The sequence below is a fragment of the Pogona vitticeps genome, chromosome 6, assembly GCF_051106095.1.
Source record: "Pogona vitticeps strain Pit_001003342236 chromosome 6, PviZW2.1, whole genome shotgun sequence".
NCBI lineage: Eukaryota > Metazoa > Chordata > Lepidosauria > Squamata > Agamidae > Pogona > Pogona vitticeps.
Window position 1 is genome coordinate 17,154,500 of NC_135788.1, and position 15,813 is coordinate 17,170,312.

A 15,813-nucleotide genomic window follows, 5' to 3' on the forward strand; every position below is an offset into this window, starting at 1 on the left:
ATACAGTGGTGCCTCGCTTAGCGATTGCTTCGTTTAACGATGTATTCGCTTTGCGATGGGTTTCTTTGAGGAATTTTCAGCATCGTTTAACGATGTTCTCTATGGGGGAATTTCACTTAATGATGTCTGTGTTTGCTCATTTTTAAGTGTCTTACAATGTTTGGAACATGTTTTAAATGGCTGGAATAGTTAGTCCACATTGTGAAACCTATGCACACTTAGTTTGGCTTTCCTCTGAGTCTTCGTTAATTTTTGGTGATTTTTTGTTTTTTCCCTCATTGAAATCATTGGACAGTCCAATGGATGCAAATGGAGCTGTTCATAAATCGAAATGTTCGTATGTAGGGCTGTTCGTAAGTAGAGGCACTACTGTATTGGACCACAAATATAGCAATATATATAGAAAGAAGTATATATATAAAGATAAAAATGTTATGGCACCTTAGAGACTAACTTATATTTTAATGTAACTTTTTGTGGCTCTTCTCCACATACTTCTTCAGACATATAGATGGAGTATAGAAATCACACAGTAAAACGTTCATGCCATGGTCTAAGAGACAGTAGTTTATGGTTGCATTTCACATGTGCAATGATTTATGACCTCTGTTGGTTTTCCATTCTTTTGAAGTCTGGTTTTATAAACATTCCAGCAAGACACACGCAACCAGGCAGAAACAGAGAGAGAGAGAGGGAGTATACTTGCTAACACAACCTTTCATTGGTTGTGTAAGATAGGGCAATCCATTGCCTTGTTCCCTTCATCCCTAAGACATTTTAAAATCATATTTGTAATATCACAACAGATTTTTATGGACAAATAATGTTGGTTTCATTTCCTAAAACAATTCAAGAAGTACAGTGGTGCCTCGCATAGTGATTGCTTCGTATAGCGATGAAATCGCTTTGCGATGAAGATTTTGCGATTGCTTTTGCGAGCGCTTTGCGATGTTCCCTATGGGGGAATTTCGCTTTGCGATGATCGGTTCCAATGCTTTTTAAACAGCTGATTGGTGCCGCACGCCACCTCCCTCCAGAGCTCGTGCATAAATAGGGGACGGCAGGAGGGGGGAGCGGGGGCACTCCGGATTGGCGCCTCGAGAGGAGGGAGGGAAGGAGGGGCAAAGGGCCAGGCCCCAATCTCTGTGTGCACCCCTGGGGTGCCAAGCCAGAGATCCGTCACAGCGGGACGCACTGCAAAGGAGGAGGCGCCCGCCCAGGACCGGGTTCAGGGCGACAGTGGCTGGACGGGAGGGGGTGGTGCGCCAGAGACCCCCTCCTTGCCCTGTCTGCGCCCCAGGAGAGCCCCACCAAGGAGACTGGGCATCCGGGGTTGCCTGGGTGGCGGTGGGTGGCGCGCCCCTTCCTGCCCCAGGCGGCTGCCTGCCTCCGAGTCCTCCTCCCACCGCTCGCCGTCCAAGGCGTCCAAGGCCGGGCATCATCCCTGGCTGGCTGGCTGGCGGTCGGTGGGTGGGTGGGCGGCTGCCTGCCTCCGAGTCCTCCTCCCACCGCTCGCCGTCCAAGGCGTCCAAGGCCAGGCATCATCCCTGGCTGGCTGGCTGGCAGTCGGTGGGTGGGTGGCGTGCCCCTTCCCGCCCCGGGCAGCTGCCTGCCTCCGAGCCCTCCTCCCGCCGCTCGCTGTCCAAGGCGTCCAAAGCCGGGCGTTGTCCCGGGCTGGCTGGCTGGCTGGCAGTCGATGGGTGGGTGGTGTGCCCCTTCCTGCCCCGGGTGGCTGCCTGCCTCCGAGCCCTCCTCCCGCCGCTCACCGTCCAAGACGTCCAAGGCCAGGCGTTGTCCCGGGCTGGCTGGCTGGCGGTTGGTGGGTGGGTGGTGCACCCTTCCCGCCCCGGGCGGCTGCCTGCCTCCGAGCCCTCCTCCCACCGCTCGCTGTCCAAGGCCGGGCGTCGTCACGGTCTGGCGGTCTGGCTGGATGGCGTGCCCCTTCCCGCTCTGGGCAGCTGCCTGCCTCAGGGCCCTCCCGCCGCTCAGCATCCAAGGCTGGGCGTCGTCCTGGGCTGGCTGGCTGGCTGGTGGTCGGTGGGTGGGTGGCGCACACCTTCCCGCCCCGGGCGGCTGCCTCCGAGCCCTCACTTGCCGGAGAAAGTAGCGCTCCCTTCCCCTCTCTCTTGGAACCAACCCCGGAGGCCTTCCTTGCTGCGCCCGGGGAGCGCGGCCGCGTGCATGTCAACCGGCCGGGCGCCTTGGGCAGCCAATGCCCTGTCTGTGGGGCCGGCCCTGGAAAGGCTCACTGGGTTTGCCCGCCGGCTGCCCAGGCGGTGGCCCGGACGCGTCCCGCCCCTCCGGCCCGCCCGTCTGCGCCCCGGGACAGCCCCACCAAGGAGGCCGGGTGTCATCCCGGGCTGGCTGGCTGGCGGTGGAATTTCAATTTGCCATGATCCGTTCCCTGCTTGGGGAACCAATCATCGCAAAGCAATGCTTTTTTAGCAGCTGATCGGCAGTTTCAAAATGGCCACCCGCTGTTTTCTGGGATGGATTCCTCGCTTAACAGGCAGCGAAAATGGCCGCGCTATGGAGGATCTTCGCTGAACGGTGAGTTTGAAGCCCCTAGGAACACATTAATCGCGTTTTAATGCATTTCTATGGGTTTTTATTTTTGCATTGCGACGTTTTCGTTTAGCAGCAATTTCGCTGGAACGAATTAACGTCGCAGTGCGAGGCACCACTGTATTTGTAAGAGCATGGAAGAGACTGAAGTACTCAAAGCCGCTGGACCTTATTTAGATATTAGCAAGTGCTGAGGTTGTAAATACTGCCATTCATAATGAACTGTCATACTAAAGAATGGCAAAAATTCTTCCTCACATCCAGTTAAGTGGTCCAATGTGAATTGCTCTATCTGTCCAACTACCCATAAAAGGACTTCTTCCCAATTTTAAAACCTGGGTTACTCTGTAGTGTTACTTTAGTGTGTGAAAATCAGTCAAATCAAATCTGTCTTGAAATTTTGTATCCTAGTACCCTTGCTTCTGAGATTGCCAACAGTTTATTAAATTACTAGTGGACAGAGTGTTGATTAGGATTCAGGAAACATGCATTTGAATCCGTGCTAGGTCATGGAAATTCATGGAGATGAGCAGCGTGACAGTACTGGTTAAGTCACCTCCTCTGTAAGTTCCATTGATGCAATAAACAAATCCTTAGATATCTTACATATTGAAACCCATATTAGAGTCACCAAAAGTTGGATGTGACCTGATGGCGCATAACAACAATCCAAGGAACATTCCTGTATACCCTGCTCCGGACTCCTGGACTTTATTCTAGAATCAGTTTTCTTAAAGAAGTTTCAGGACTCATGATGCTTTTTCACCTGGTTAGCTCATTAGCTGTTGGTGAATAAACTTTATATTGCTGCTTTCTATGGATGCATTACTCTTTCTTATATTCTTATTTAATTTCTATTTTGTATTTTTATTTTTGCATCCATTTATACATAGGAAATACACAACACTCTGTTTAAGTCTCAAGCATCTTCATCTGGAATGTGTATCTTACAAGCATATGGTTCTCATGTTTATGTTCTCTTAATTTATAGCTGACATTCTTGTTAACAAAATTTTTCTTAACCACAGGGTTTTAATATAACTATCTCAACAGCTTTGTAAAATGTGTTTGCTATGCAGATGGCATGATGGCATGGAGATTATCTTCAGACAGAAATTTTGTGCAGATGCCAACTGTGGCACGAGACGCTTAGCATATTTGTACTAGACATGTGGTGCCCATTCACTGTTTAATATCTGACAAGGCATCAGAAAACTGAAAATTGAACATGTGTTGCATTTTGTATTGTGTGTACACCCAACAGAGTCTACATGGGATTGAGTTTGAAGTATGAACATTAATTTTTCTGAATCTTCATTACAGTGTGATAGTAGTTGGTGATGTACGTGTACATATCAATGTAATGTCTGCCTCTTTTAAATTTCCTTTATACACTTGTAATACAAGAGGCGCACCTTCTTTTCTCTGACTTCACACTTTGCTTTGAGCAGTTAGAGCTTCCTAACTCTTTTGCTCTTGATATGGGCTAATTCATATTAATCTGTTAAATTTTTGTAGTGAGCAACTGAGCAGCAATTTAAGGGAGGTTGTGGCAAAAGTGAGGCTTAAAACTCAGCTTCATGTGATTAAGCTAAGTATTGTAGTTCATTCACTAGTGATGGTAAAAATCTTGCTAAATTCCTTATTGTTCTCAATATAAGCTGTTTGCCAAATAATTTTAAAGCCCTGTGAAATTCCTCACCACTAGCCAAGAAAAAGACAGAGCTTTCCTGATCTCTGTTGTTTATATAAAGTGGCTCTAGCATCTTTTCCCTTTGAGAAGCAAGAGACATACACAGACAGCAAGTACTAAAAAGTTGTTGGATTATTAGGAAAGATGCAAATAGCATGTTTAGTGTTTCAGATTCTTAAATAAACTAGCAATCATCCAAGTTTGGGATTTAATCTATTTGTGCAATTGGATTAATTGTGTAAAACTCCACAAAAAAGGAAAGTTTACATTTCAAAGAGCAATTTTTGCACAAATCATTGCTCTTGAGAATGCAGGAACTTTCTTGAGCGCACTAGGGAATTCTTTATTGGCAAAGAGAAGAATGCTGCAATAAAGAGGAATTACATCCCCATTGTTTGCTTCTGCTTTGTTCCCCCCCCCTCTCTTGAGTGGATGAGCAAACTAGCTGCAGATTATGTCTGAACTCAGGATTATGATGTACTTAGTTCAGGAGTCATAGTGGTAAACTAGATTTAAACAGGATGTTTTGTTTTATGGAGCTCAGACTAATTGGGTGCAATAACTGTCTTTGGACCCTATAATACTGAATAATATCCCATTCTTAGGAAAAGTGCTAGAGGGGGTTGTGGCCTCTTCGCTCCAGAGGTTTCTGAATGAGACATTATCCAGATCCATTTCAATCTGGCTTCAGGCCTGGTTATGGGACAGAGACAGGTTTGGTCCCCTTGGTAGATTACCTACACCAGGAACTGAATAGAGGATCTGTGTTCATGTTGGTTTTGTTGGACCTCTCAGTGGCTTTCAATACTGTCCACCACAGTATCCTCCTGACCCGTCTCTCTGGAATGGGATTTGGGGGCACTGTTTTACGGTGGCTCCAATCCTTCCTAGAGGAGAGAAGAGAAGGTGGTGCTGGGGTTTCATATTTGACACCCTAGTGGCTGACTTGTGGGGTCCCTCAGGGTTCTATTTTGTCTTCTGTGGCATTCTGCATGAAACCGCTGGGAAAGATTATCTGGTGTTTTGGGGTTCATTGTCACCAGTATGCAGATGGCACCCAACTCTACCTCCCCTTGTCACCTAAATCTGAGGAAGCTGCTTCAGCTCTAGATTAGTGTTTGGTATCAGTAATGGACTGGATGAGTGTGAATAAATTGAAACTTAATCCTGACAAGACAGGGTGTTTCTGGTCAATCAAAGGGCAGATCAAGCAATAGGGATGCAGCTGGTACTGGATGGGATTACACTCCCATTGGAAAAAAAGGTGTGCAACTTGGGGATGTTCCTAGATTATTATGAGACAGCTCAGATGTTAAGATCATCAGGGGAGGCCTTTATCTCTTCATAAGTGCATATGATGAGCTCAAGAGAGTTTTCTCTGTTGCTTCTCCCAGACTTTGGAACTCCCTTCCACAGGAGGCCAGACTGGCCCCATCTTTGCTGTCCTTCCGCAAGCAGGCAAAACCTTTCTCTTCAGGCAGACCTCAGTAACTAGCTACTTGTGTGTGATGTTTAGATGGATGTTTATTCATTATTGCTTTGACTGGATTTTCAGTACTACTTGTGTTTTCTATTTTTGTGTTTTCCCTTTCTCACAGTAGCATTTTAAAAAAATATTTGTATACTTACTGTTGTGAGCTTTAATATTGTCTTTTAATGATATAAGATACCTCTTTATACTCATTGTTTTTAGCTTTAAATATTGTCCTTTAATGATGTTAACCTCCATTGTATACTCATTGTTTTAAACTTTAAATATTTGTTTCAGTGTTGTAATCTGCCTTGGATCCTTTTCAAGGAGAAAGGCAGGGTAAAATATTTTAAATAAATAAATAATATGAACATAATCTCATATTGAGAGCTATTTCTCAGCATTATTAGTTCAAAATATCATTCAGAAAACATGCATAAGCTGCTGTTCAAAGATTCTTTAAAAACATGTTCTGGTGCTAAAAGCGTTGCGTAGAGTTCATTTGGAGTTTAAATGTAATAATGCATCGTGTATATGAAGGAAATACATGTATCTTGAGCAACTGATTTCTAAATAGAGAAAACTTGTCTGTTGAGGGATCACAGGTTTCAAGGAAGATAACATTTGGTGGTATGTATTGTGATATGCATATATAAAAATAGGATTGTTGCCTGAGCGTCTTATTCTCAAAAAGAAGAAAACAATTCAACTTTCATAATGTCCTAAAAGTGTTAAAGTTCTAAGAAACTTCAGCTCAGAGGTCACAACAAAACCTTGTCCGGTTTTGGAAATTCTTTCCGCAGTAGCAGGGCAGGGAGTTTGGCTCCAAAGGGGTAGAGAAATTTATTTTGGAGAAAAGGTGACTTGTTTGGCTGTAATCTGAATTTCCTCTATCCACCGGGGGGGGGGGGGGGGGGCTTCTTCCTAGCAAAGTCATCAAAACTTTTCCCTTCTCACAAAAAAAGTTCACTTGAATGAAGTATCTGAAATCTGAAATAATAGCTGCTTTGTTTTGTTCTGTGAGGAATAAAGAAATAGAAAAGCTTCCTTCAGAAAGATCAACACTTGAAATGAAACTATACAAAGAGTAAAGGAGTTTAAGACCAATATTTAAATTGTTCATTTTAAGCTTACAAGAATATATCTTGTTGCTTTGTGTTATTTTTAATTTGGAGATTGAAATACGTTTTGTGCCTGCCTATATTGTACAGTTTGTTAGAAATGGAATGAGAAAGTAAGATTTCTTGAATAGCAAACAAATTAAACTTGGTGTTGATTTGGAAGACAAGAATCATTGGTAGTAAAAAAAGAGAAATACTGTATTGAACCCTGCATGTAGAAACATAGTGCTCAAATTAGTGTTAATTTATATAGACTTTGAAGAGTTTGTACAGTTATTTTCTTGTTCAGAAAAAAAGCCCTTGTCTTTTTAAACTGTGCTCAACCAAAATTTTGGAATTAGTTCCAAACCTCAGATTAGAATCTCAAATTGATAATGGAAGATAATTAGTAATGTATATGGTTTGGACTGAGTGAAGTTATAAGTGATTGAGGTAGCAGTATATTTGCAGGAAACTGTGGAGAAGAGGAATGTGCAGTTCCTACCTCCTATTTCATTTAAATCGGTCCTCAAAACCCTCCTTTTTTCCATTAAGCTTTTAGCCCAGTTTCCTCACTCCCAATAGTTGTTACTGGAAAGGAAAGTGACAAATGTGATTCAACACAAGCATGTGGGAAGCCATGCCCTCAAGTGTGTGGAATATACTGTATACTGATACAGTACGTCAATAATCATCCATGTATTTGTAGGAAAGAAATCATAGCAGCATTATGGAGTGCTCTCTAGAAATGCTAACTCGGAGTTCTGCAAAACTGAAAAGCTAAAATGCAGTATTCTTATCACTAAATCAGTATGAAGCTATTAGAAGTGCCTATGTAACTTACCTCTTTTTAGAAATAAAAATATGTTTTGTATTCAGCACAGTTACAAAATATACCTGATAATAAGGAAGTATGTGAAAATGTAGGCCCAAAATATCAAAGCAGGGAAAAGAAATAGCAAATGTTTAGTTTTCCTGTGGGTTGGTCTACATACTCAACATTTTTTCCATCTGACTTCATACAGAACTTCTCCAGAAGCTGATGATGAATTGTATCTACATATTTACTACTAAATGCTTCTGCAAGGTTGTTTCTTTGCTGTTACTTAACTGGCCAGCTTATGTTGTCAGACTGTACTTCTGCTAAGTAAAATATTTTGTTGCATTATCTTCCAGATTCATGAGAAATTGAATTACTATGAAAAACAGAGTCCTGTGCCTATGTTGCATGGTGCATCAGCCTTGGCAGATGACGTAAGTGTCCCTGATGAAGCTGTTGGCACCATATTTCCTAAACTGTCTGAAAGCAGAGCATAGAATAAGTGTATGAATAGAGCGATGTAAGCTGGATATGCAAAAGTTTCCAAAGAGTTGTCATCACATGATTGCAAATGTTGTTTTGATTTTTTATTAGACATGTTACTGTTATAATAACATGGCATCTAGAGTTGGTTCTCCTTTTGCATGGGTACCATGTAAGAAAATTTTATGTATAGAAATCTGCAGTGTAGGTGAAGCTGTTAGCTACTTATGTGTTAGAAGAGTCCTAGACATGAGAATATTTTCCAGAACTAAAGATAAATGAGATAGCTAACATGCTGACAGAATAAGAAAAATGACTGATAATACTAAACGAAATGAGGCTTATGAAAGTTGTAGGAAGAGTTGGCAAAAATAACTGTTCAAAAAGAAGCAGAGATTTATAGATATTAAAGCTTTCCAAATTACTTTCATAACTAAAAAATAAAATTAGATTGGTTGGCATTGATAGAGCATTTAATTTCCTGTTACTATAATTTTTATTAATAAAAATCAACCCTGCCTTTTCTACATTATGTGGTGAATTCTACAACCTTGATGAATTGTATGCACACCTGTATAAACTATGACAGAACTTGAGGTAGGCAGAATAAAAAAGTAAATTAGACTGTTTTAAGTGAAACCTTAGGTATGCTTGGCACAGTGGTGTACACTCAGGGTCAGTTTTTGGTACAATGCTGTGTTGTGGGGTTTTTTTTGTGGTTGCTGCCCTGTAATTTCTTGTAGATTAATAGCATAGAAAATATTTTATTTGACACATTTGTTCACAGAGAAATCTTCTGAGATTGTGGGGTAGAAATGGTCAAGGAGCATGCAACCCTAGTGAATGTGAATTTGCAGAAAGCTACTTTCTTGCTGAAATGTTGCAGTAACAAATTTGCCTTAAGAAAATAATTAATTTCTAAATGAATGATGAGAATCACAATCAGATTGTATTAGTGGTAGAGCTGCGTATAATGGAATTGACTGTTGAAAATCATGCTTCACTCTATAGAAAGCTGAAGCATTTAGTAACTTGTTGCTGTGATTAACTTAGGTGGCATCTAACAAGTTACTTGTATGTATGTAAACATAATGAAGTTTGAACTACTAGCACTATAGGGACACTCTGCTCCCCTATCCCAGCTTTAGACAGAATAGCTACTGTGGATTTCTGGAAGCAGTGTGGATTTCACCACTTCATTCAGAAGCTGTTTTTATAGACAGTGTCAAAGTTTGATCCAGTCATTTTTTACAAGCAGTCCTTTGTCTGCACGCAAAGGGCCATTCATTTAGATGAAGTGCTGGGATTTGCCCTCATTGCTATAAATCAGAATGTGATCTGGGTGTACTGTTGCCAGATATGATTACTTTAGTCAATCTCAGTTGAAAGACCCAGCCAGAATTCAGCCAGAGGGCCAGAAAATGAAGAGTAATGATTGATGGTCTGTTTTTCTTCATGCTGAACACATTGGAAAGTAATAACCTTGGAACAAGATTGATTTCTGGTTGTCACTGACACACTGAATAAAACAATGCTCTTGCTAATGTTCTTTGTGTCACTTAAATCACCTTCACAGCTGGCTGAGGAGCTGCAGAGCAAACCACTAAACAGTGAGATCAGAGAACTGTTGAAACTACTGTCAAAACCCAACCTTAAGGTGAGGATGTGTTACTTGCACCTGTTAAAATGGACACTTGCTCACCCATCTCAGTTTTCAAAGTTTCCTTGAGTACATGAATATGCAAAATGATTAGAAGCAGCTTGCTGAACTAGTTTAGGAAACGATCACGACAATGTGGTGGATTATTGAGACAGCCAATCATCCAAGGTGAAATAAATAGGAGAAAGTAGTACAGGAAGGAAAAGAATGTGTTGGCTGAAAAATGTTAGAGAATGGTTTGGATTTAATATAACATCGCTGTTCAAATCTGCCGTATCCAAAATTAGAATAGCCACGATACAGTCCAACTTCCAGTAGGAGAGGAACAAAAAGCAGCAGCAAGATAGTCCCAACTTACAAATGCATTTGTATGTTCCAAAGGAGAATGAGTAGGAGCTAATTTACATGTGATCCTTATTTGCAGAGTGGGGAATATGTCTTGCTTTGCCAGCAGGTAGCCATATTATGCACTTGAGCAGGGCTTTTGGGATGTGTGTGAACTCTGCTGAGTGAAAGCAAGTTCTTATTTATTGCACAGGAAATAAACAAATGAGAAATGGCATGAACCATTTTTTTCCTATGAAAATGGTGTTTGGTAGCATTGGTCTATCAGCAGCTGTTACCAGCAGATAAATTAATTTGTTATAGAGTATCTCAGCTTCTCATTGTTGAATTTTGAGTCAACATTTAACATACAGTAATTCAGTTGATTCAGTGAGTGTATGTTAGTTGAAATTACCATAATGGTTCATGCCATTTCTCATTTGTTACCATAATCTCAACAAATGTTTTTACATAAACAAGCAGGGAGGTACTCACTCTGTCCCGTTGCTGTTTCTTACCATTCAACTCTGGGAGTGGTGCCTTGAACATCACATTTTTCCTATAGCAGTGCACATTGCCACTCAAGACAATCACATAGATGTTCCAAGCAGGAGGTGTACCCAAAGGCACGAGTGGACTCTCAACCAGGCTGTTTTTCTCTGCCTGTGCAAATTCTGGGGACGACCTCGCATAAATATATTTGCCACATCCCAAAACAAAATGTGCTCTGTATTCGCAAAGGCTTTCACGGCTGGGATCTAATGGTTGTTGTGGGTTTTTCGGGCTCTTTGGCCATGTTCTGAAGGTTGTTCTTCCTAATGTTTCACCAGTCTCTGTGGCTGGCATCTTCAGAGGACAGCACTCTGTGCTCTGGTGTAGTTGGCTTGGGAATGTGTTCAATGCGTTCCAATGGGCTGAATACCTCAGCGTCCAGCGAAGATCCTCCATAAGGCGGCCATTTTCCGATGCCTGTAAAGCGAGGAATCCGTCCTAGAAAACAGCGGGGGGGGCATTTTCTTCAGCCGGTGGCCATTTTGAAACCCGCCAATCAGCTGTTTGCTGATCGTCGTAAAGCGAAAATTGGTTCCCGAAGCAGAGAACCGATCATCACAAAGCGGAAAAAAAACCATTTAAAACATAGTTTTGCGATCGCAAAAACGTCATTGTAAAGCGGATTCGTCATAGAGCGGGGCACGACTGTAGTTCATTTTAGTTGTAAATTGAGTGGTAAAATAGTTTAATTATTGTAATGTCCAAACTGCCACTTAAGGAATGACATACTGTCCCAAACCTGTTCCAGGAAAGTGCTAATCCTTTATCTTCAGTGCTGATAGTGACATCCGTTTTATGCTTTTGAACTGACAGTTGATTGTTAATCTGATTTTTTTCAGGCTTTGCTTTCTGTCCATGACACCGTAGCTCAAAAAAACTATGATCCAGTATTGCCTCCCATGCCTGATGATATTGATGATGAGGAAGACTCTGTGAAAATAATTAGACTTGTAAAAAATAGAGAACCATTGGTAAGTATAATCATCGTCATCTCAGAAAGAACACCCTCAGAGCTACAAAAAATGGCAGTATTAGGAACAGCATACATACTACGTTTATATTTGGTTAAAACTTGTTTCTATTATATAATACCAATCAATGTTTTTATAATTTTGATTGAATGTGCTTGGTGTTTTTTAAGAATAAGAATAATAAACTGTATCTAGCTGGTCCCTAGATACACCCTGTATCTCATTTCTCCCCCACTTCCATTTATATTTGTATCTAAAAGTATATTTGTAAGAGTGATATTAAAATAGCTGAGCTGAGGAGGTAACTGAGTATCTCTTGGGCAGGAAATACAGGTGAATGATGAAGTCTCAAAATAAAGGAGGGTCGCTGGTATGCAACTAACAGTTGACACCTGAATCAGCCAAGTAACTAAGGGGAATAGCTTGATTTGGGGGGGATTTGGAAACTGGGAATGAGGCAGAGGTGATAATTGTGCATTCTTCTGTGCAAATTTGTATATTTCATGAACATGAGGGTGAATTATGTGGTATGCACAGAGCGAATCAGGCATAGACCAGGAGATAGCTATTTCAAAACAAACAAATCAGGCGTAGACTGGGGGATAGCTATTTCAAAACAAGCAGAACAAAGAGAATCAGTTTGAGATTTAGTATTAAAATTAAATGATTATAGTTATACCACAGATATTTTATACGAAATAAGATATCAATTTCCTAATACAGGGGGCATTACACTAGTTCAGATATTACTAACAGAGAGAGTGACAGAGATGGGAAGAGGTCTTTGCCAAATTACTTATAAGGAAGGTAATATGAAAATGGGAAGCTATATGTGAGCAGTTTATACAGCGAGAAGGAAGGTAATGAGAAACTTGTTAAAGTGATAAGCAAATTAGGAACCTTGGATGCAGGGTATTTCTACTGCAGTGATGGTAATTTTTGGTATGAACTAAGAGCGTAACACTTTTTGTCAAGCCTCAACATCAGACATTTTCTACATGTGTCTTTAGTCATGTGGCACTTGTCTTGTATGTGTTTTACAACTGTAAAAACAGTTGTAGTAATGTAAGAAAGATCTCACTTTTAAAAACTTGACTTCTTCCCCATGTGTTTTTCCAAAACAGTGCTGCAAGGTGGAATGATCTTCAAGGTCACTTATTTTTACTTGGCAAACCAGTCCAAGATTCTTCAAGACTCCTTGGCACCAAAATAGCAGTTACTTTCTTTTTAAGAGTTATGTTTTCTTAAAAGTAGATAATGCAGGAGACGTGGAATACTTTTTGGTGTATATTCTTTTAAAAATACTTGGACTCTTTCATTCCTTTATGTGCAGTGTTTAAGGTTTTCATACTTTGCAATCGTGTTTTTAACATTCCGGGTATGTAAGACAGCCAGGCTGCTTTCACTGGTGAAAATTGGAGTTGGAATCTAGATTCTATTTCACTGAAAGGTTTCTGAAAAGTTGTTTATGGAAAACTGTTCACTATAGCACAACATTAATTTATTTTTAAAGGGAGCTACTATTAAAAGGGATGAACACACTGGAGCTGTTATTGTGGCTCGGATAATGCGTGGGGGAGCTGCTGACAGAAGTGGTAAGAATTTCTTAACTGTGTAGTTGTAGGTATTGATGACATAATGCATTTGAAATCATATGAGCATAAATAATTAATTGTATCCTGCTTTTTATTCATTCTTGTGGTTAAGACATCCCAGTTTTTATTGTGTATCACCAGATTATTGAACAGGAGCCCTCGTAATTACATTTTTGATACCATGGTGCATTTTTAAACTTCTTTCACTGGTGAATTATGATGGAAACTAAACTAGAGGTGGAAACAAAGTAAACTGAATACATGAACTAGATGATACAGTCACTGTGTCATGAGGACTGAAGCAGACTGAAGTGATGAAAGATGTCTGATGGTTAACAGAATGAAATTCAACAGGAATAAGTGTAAAATACTGCAGCTTGGAAAAAGAAACCAATTGCACAGTTACAAGATGGGGGATACCTGGCTCAGCAAAACAACGAGTGAGAAGAATCTTGGAATTGTTGTAGATCGCAAACTAAATATGACCCAACAGTGTGAAGTGGCTACAAAAAAGGCAAATGCCATTTTAGGCTGCATTTACAGAAGTATAGTTTCCAGATCCCGTGAAGTATTAGTTCCCCTCCACTGAGCACTCGTTAGGCCTCACCTTGAGTATTGTGTCCAGTTCTGGACACCACACTTCAAGAAGGATGCTAACAAACTGGAACAATTTCAGAAGACGGCGACAGATCAGGGGCTGGAAACCAAGCCTTATGACGAAAGGCTGAAAGAATTGGGTATGTTAGCCTTGGGAAAAGAAGACTGAGGGGTGATATGAGGCAGTTTTCAAATATTTGAAAGGCTGTCATACAGAGGAGGGGAAAGATCTGTTCTCGATCATCCCAGAGTGCAGGACACACAACAATGGGCTCAATATTATATTATACAGTGGTGCCTCGACTTACGAACTTAATTGCTTCTGGAACTCTGTCCAGAACTTGAAATGGTAATAAGTCAAAGCACCATTTCCCATAGGAATGCATTGAAATGAGATTAATCTGTTCCAGCCGAAGGGGAAAAAAACACACACACACCCCAAAAACAGTGCAAGACCCATCAGAAATGTAATTAGTCCGTTACAGCCGGGGGGGGGGGGGGGGAGAAGCAAACAAACCATGCAAGACCCATTGGAAATGCAAAAAAACCAAAGCAGCAAACAAATCCCGCAAGACCCATCAGAAATGGGAACAAAAAACCCCAAAAGCAAACAAACCCCGCAAGACCCATTGGAAATGGGGGGGAGACCAAAAAAAACAAACAAACCCTACAAGACCCATCACAGCATAGAAACATAATCTCACCACCCAGCCCAAAACCACACTGCAAAACCTACCCAGAGCAGTTTTTAAACAGCAGAAAGCAGCACTTGCCTTAACAGGCAGTCCAAAGCCTCCTCCGATTGCACTCACTCTAACTGCTGGGGCGAAAGAGCTACAAAGAAGCAGCCTCTTCACCTACCAACGGTTAGCAAATTGAATTCCCCTGCCTTTTCCCCCTGTCTCTTTTGTTTGCAACTCGAAGCTCTGGCCACAAGTCGAAGCAAAATTTTGCAGCCGGAGCTGGTTGTAACTCGAAGTGGTCGTATGTCGGGATGTTCATAAGTCGAGGCGCCACTGTAACTTGAAAATATATTGGATATGCACTGTTTTATGAAACATAAACATTGTTTGACTATTAAATAATTGTGTTCCATAGGTCTTATTCATGTTGGTGATGAACTTAAGGAAGTCAATGGAATTCCTGTAGATGACAAAAAACCAGAAGAAATTATACGAATTCTAGTATGTTACAAATGAAATGCTTTATTGAAAACAGTATGTAGAACAACGATTTTAAAAAAATGCTCAGCTTTTGGGGAACCATTTTTGTTTTCTTATGGTTTACTTTTACTGTTCCTATCAGATATTTGCTATTATTTATAAAGAAAAAGCCATTGCAGAAGATTGAGAGTTCAAACAACAAGAAGCTAATCAAAGATATGCTCTGGTTTTGCCTGCATACGTATCACTGTTAGAATCTTTCTTGTCATACTAAGCAGCAGTATGACAAGAAGGATCAAAACAAAACAAAAACAAAATAATAATAATAGTAATAAAGAAGAGAAAAACATTGTAGTACCTAAAAGACTTAACTGCTCTATTGTGAGCTTTCATATATCAAGGCCACTTCTTTAGACTTAAGAGTGAAACTACATGGCAAACATTTATACTTGGCCCCCATTGTCCCAAGATACAGTGTTTGGTTAGTAGACACAAGTTGCAAATTATGTGAGTCAGTGTAGCATTTCACACCTTTCTTCTCAATCTGACAGTAACATAAAGATTAATTTATTGTTGCTCTTAGGTTTATTTTAGATAATGGCAGTGCTCAGCAGAAGTTTGCAAACGAAGTCACCCCCATTCTCTTTGAGAAGCAGTTTCTTTAAAAATGTGTATTGTATAATTGTGGTCCAAATTTGAGATGCTATGTCATGGACAATAAACAGATAGTAAGAGCCAAATTTCAGTTAGAACTGAAAAAAAATTGAGCAGAATTTATTTGCTGTTAAAATAAAGGAAATAGGGTGCTGTGTATTATAA

General features: G+C 40.8%; 1 protein-coding gene across 5 annotated transcripts in view; it reads left to right on the forward strand.

The window, feature by feature from the left end:
• MPP7 (MAGUK p55 scaffold protein 7) overlaps positions 1–15,813 on the forward strand; it is a 105,425-nt gene that overhangs the window by 50,735 nt on the left and 38,877 nt on the right. For all 5 annotated transcript variants that reach the window (XM_078378613.1, XM_078378614.1, XM_073003016.2 and 2 more), the window contains 5 exons: positions 8,006–8,083; positions 9,709–9,789; positions 11,508–11,639; positions 13,153–13,234; positions 14,930–15,015. In XM_078378613.1, the coding sequence (XP_078234739.1) occupies positions 8,006–8,083; positions 9,709–9,789; positions 11,508–11,639; positions 13,153–13,234; positions 14,930–15,015 (459 nt within the window). The remainder of the gene's footprint in view (positions 1–8,005; positions 8,084–9,708; positions 9,790–11,507; positions 11,640–13,152; positions 13,235–14,929; positions 15,016–15,813) is intronic.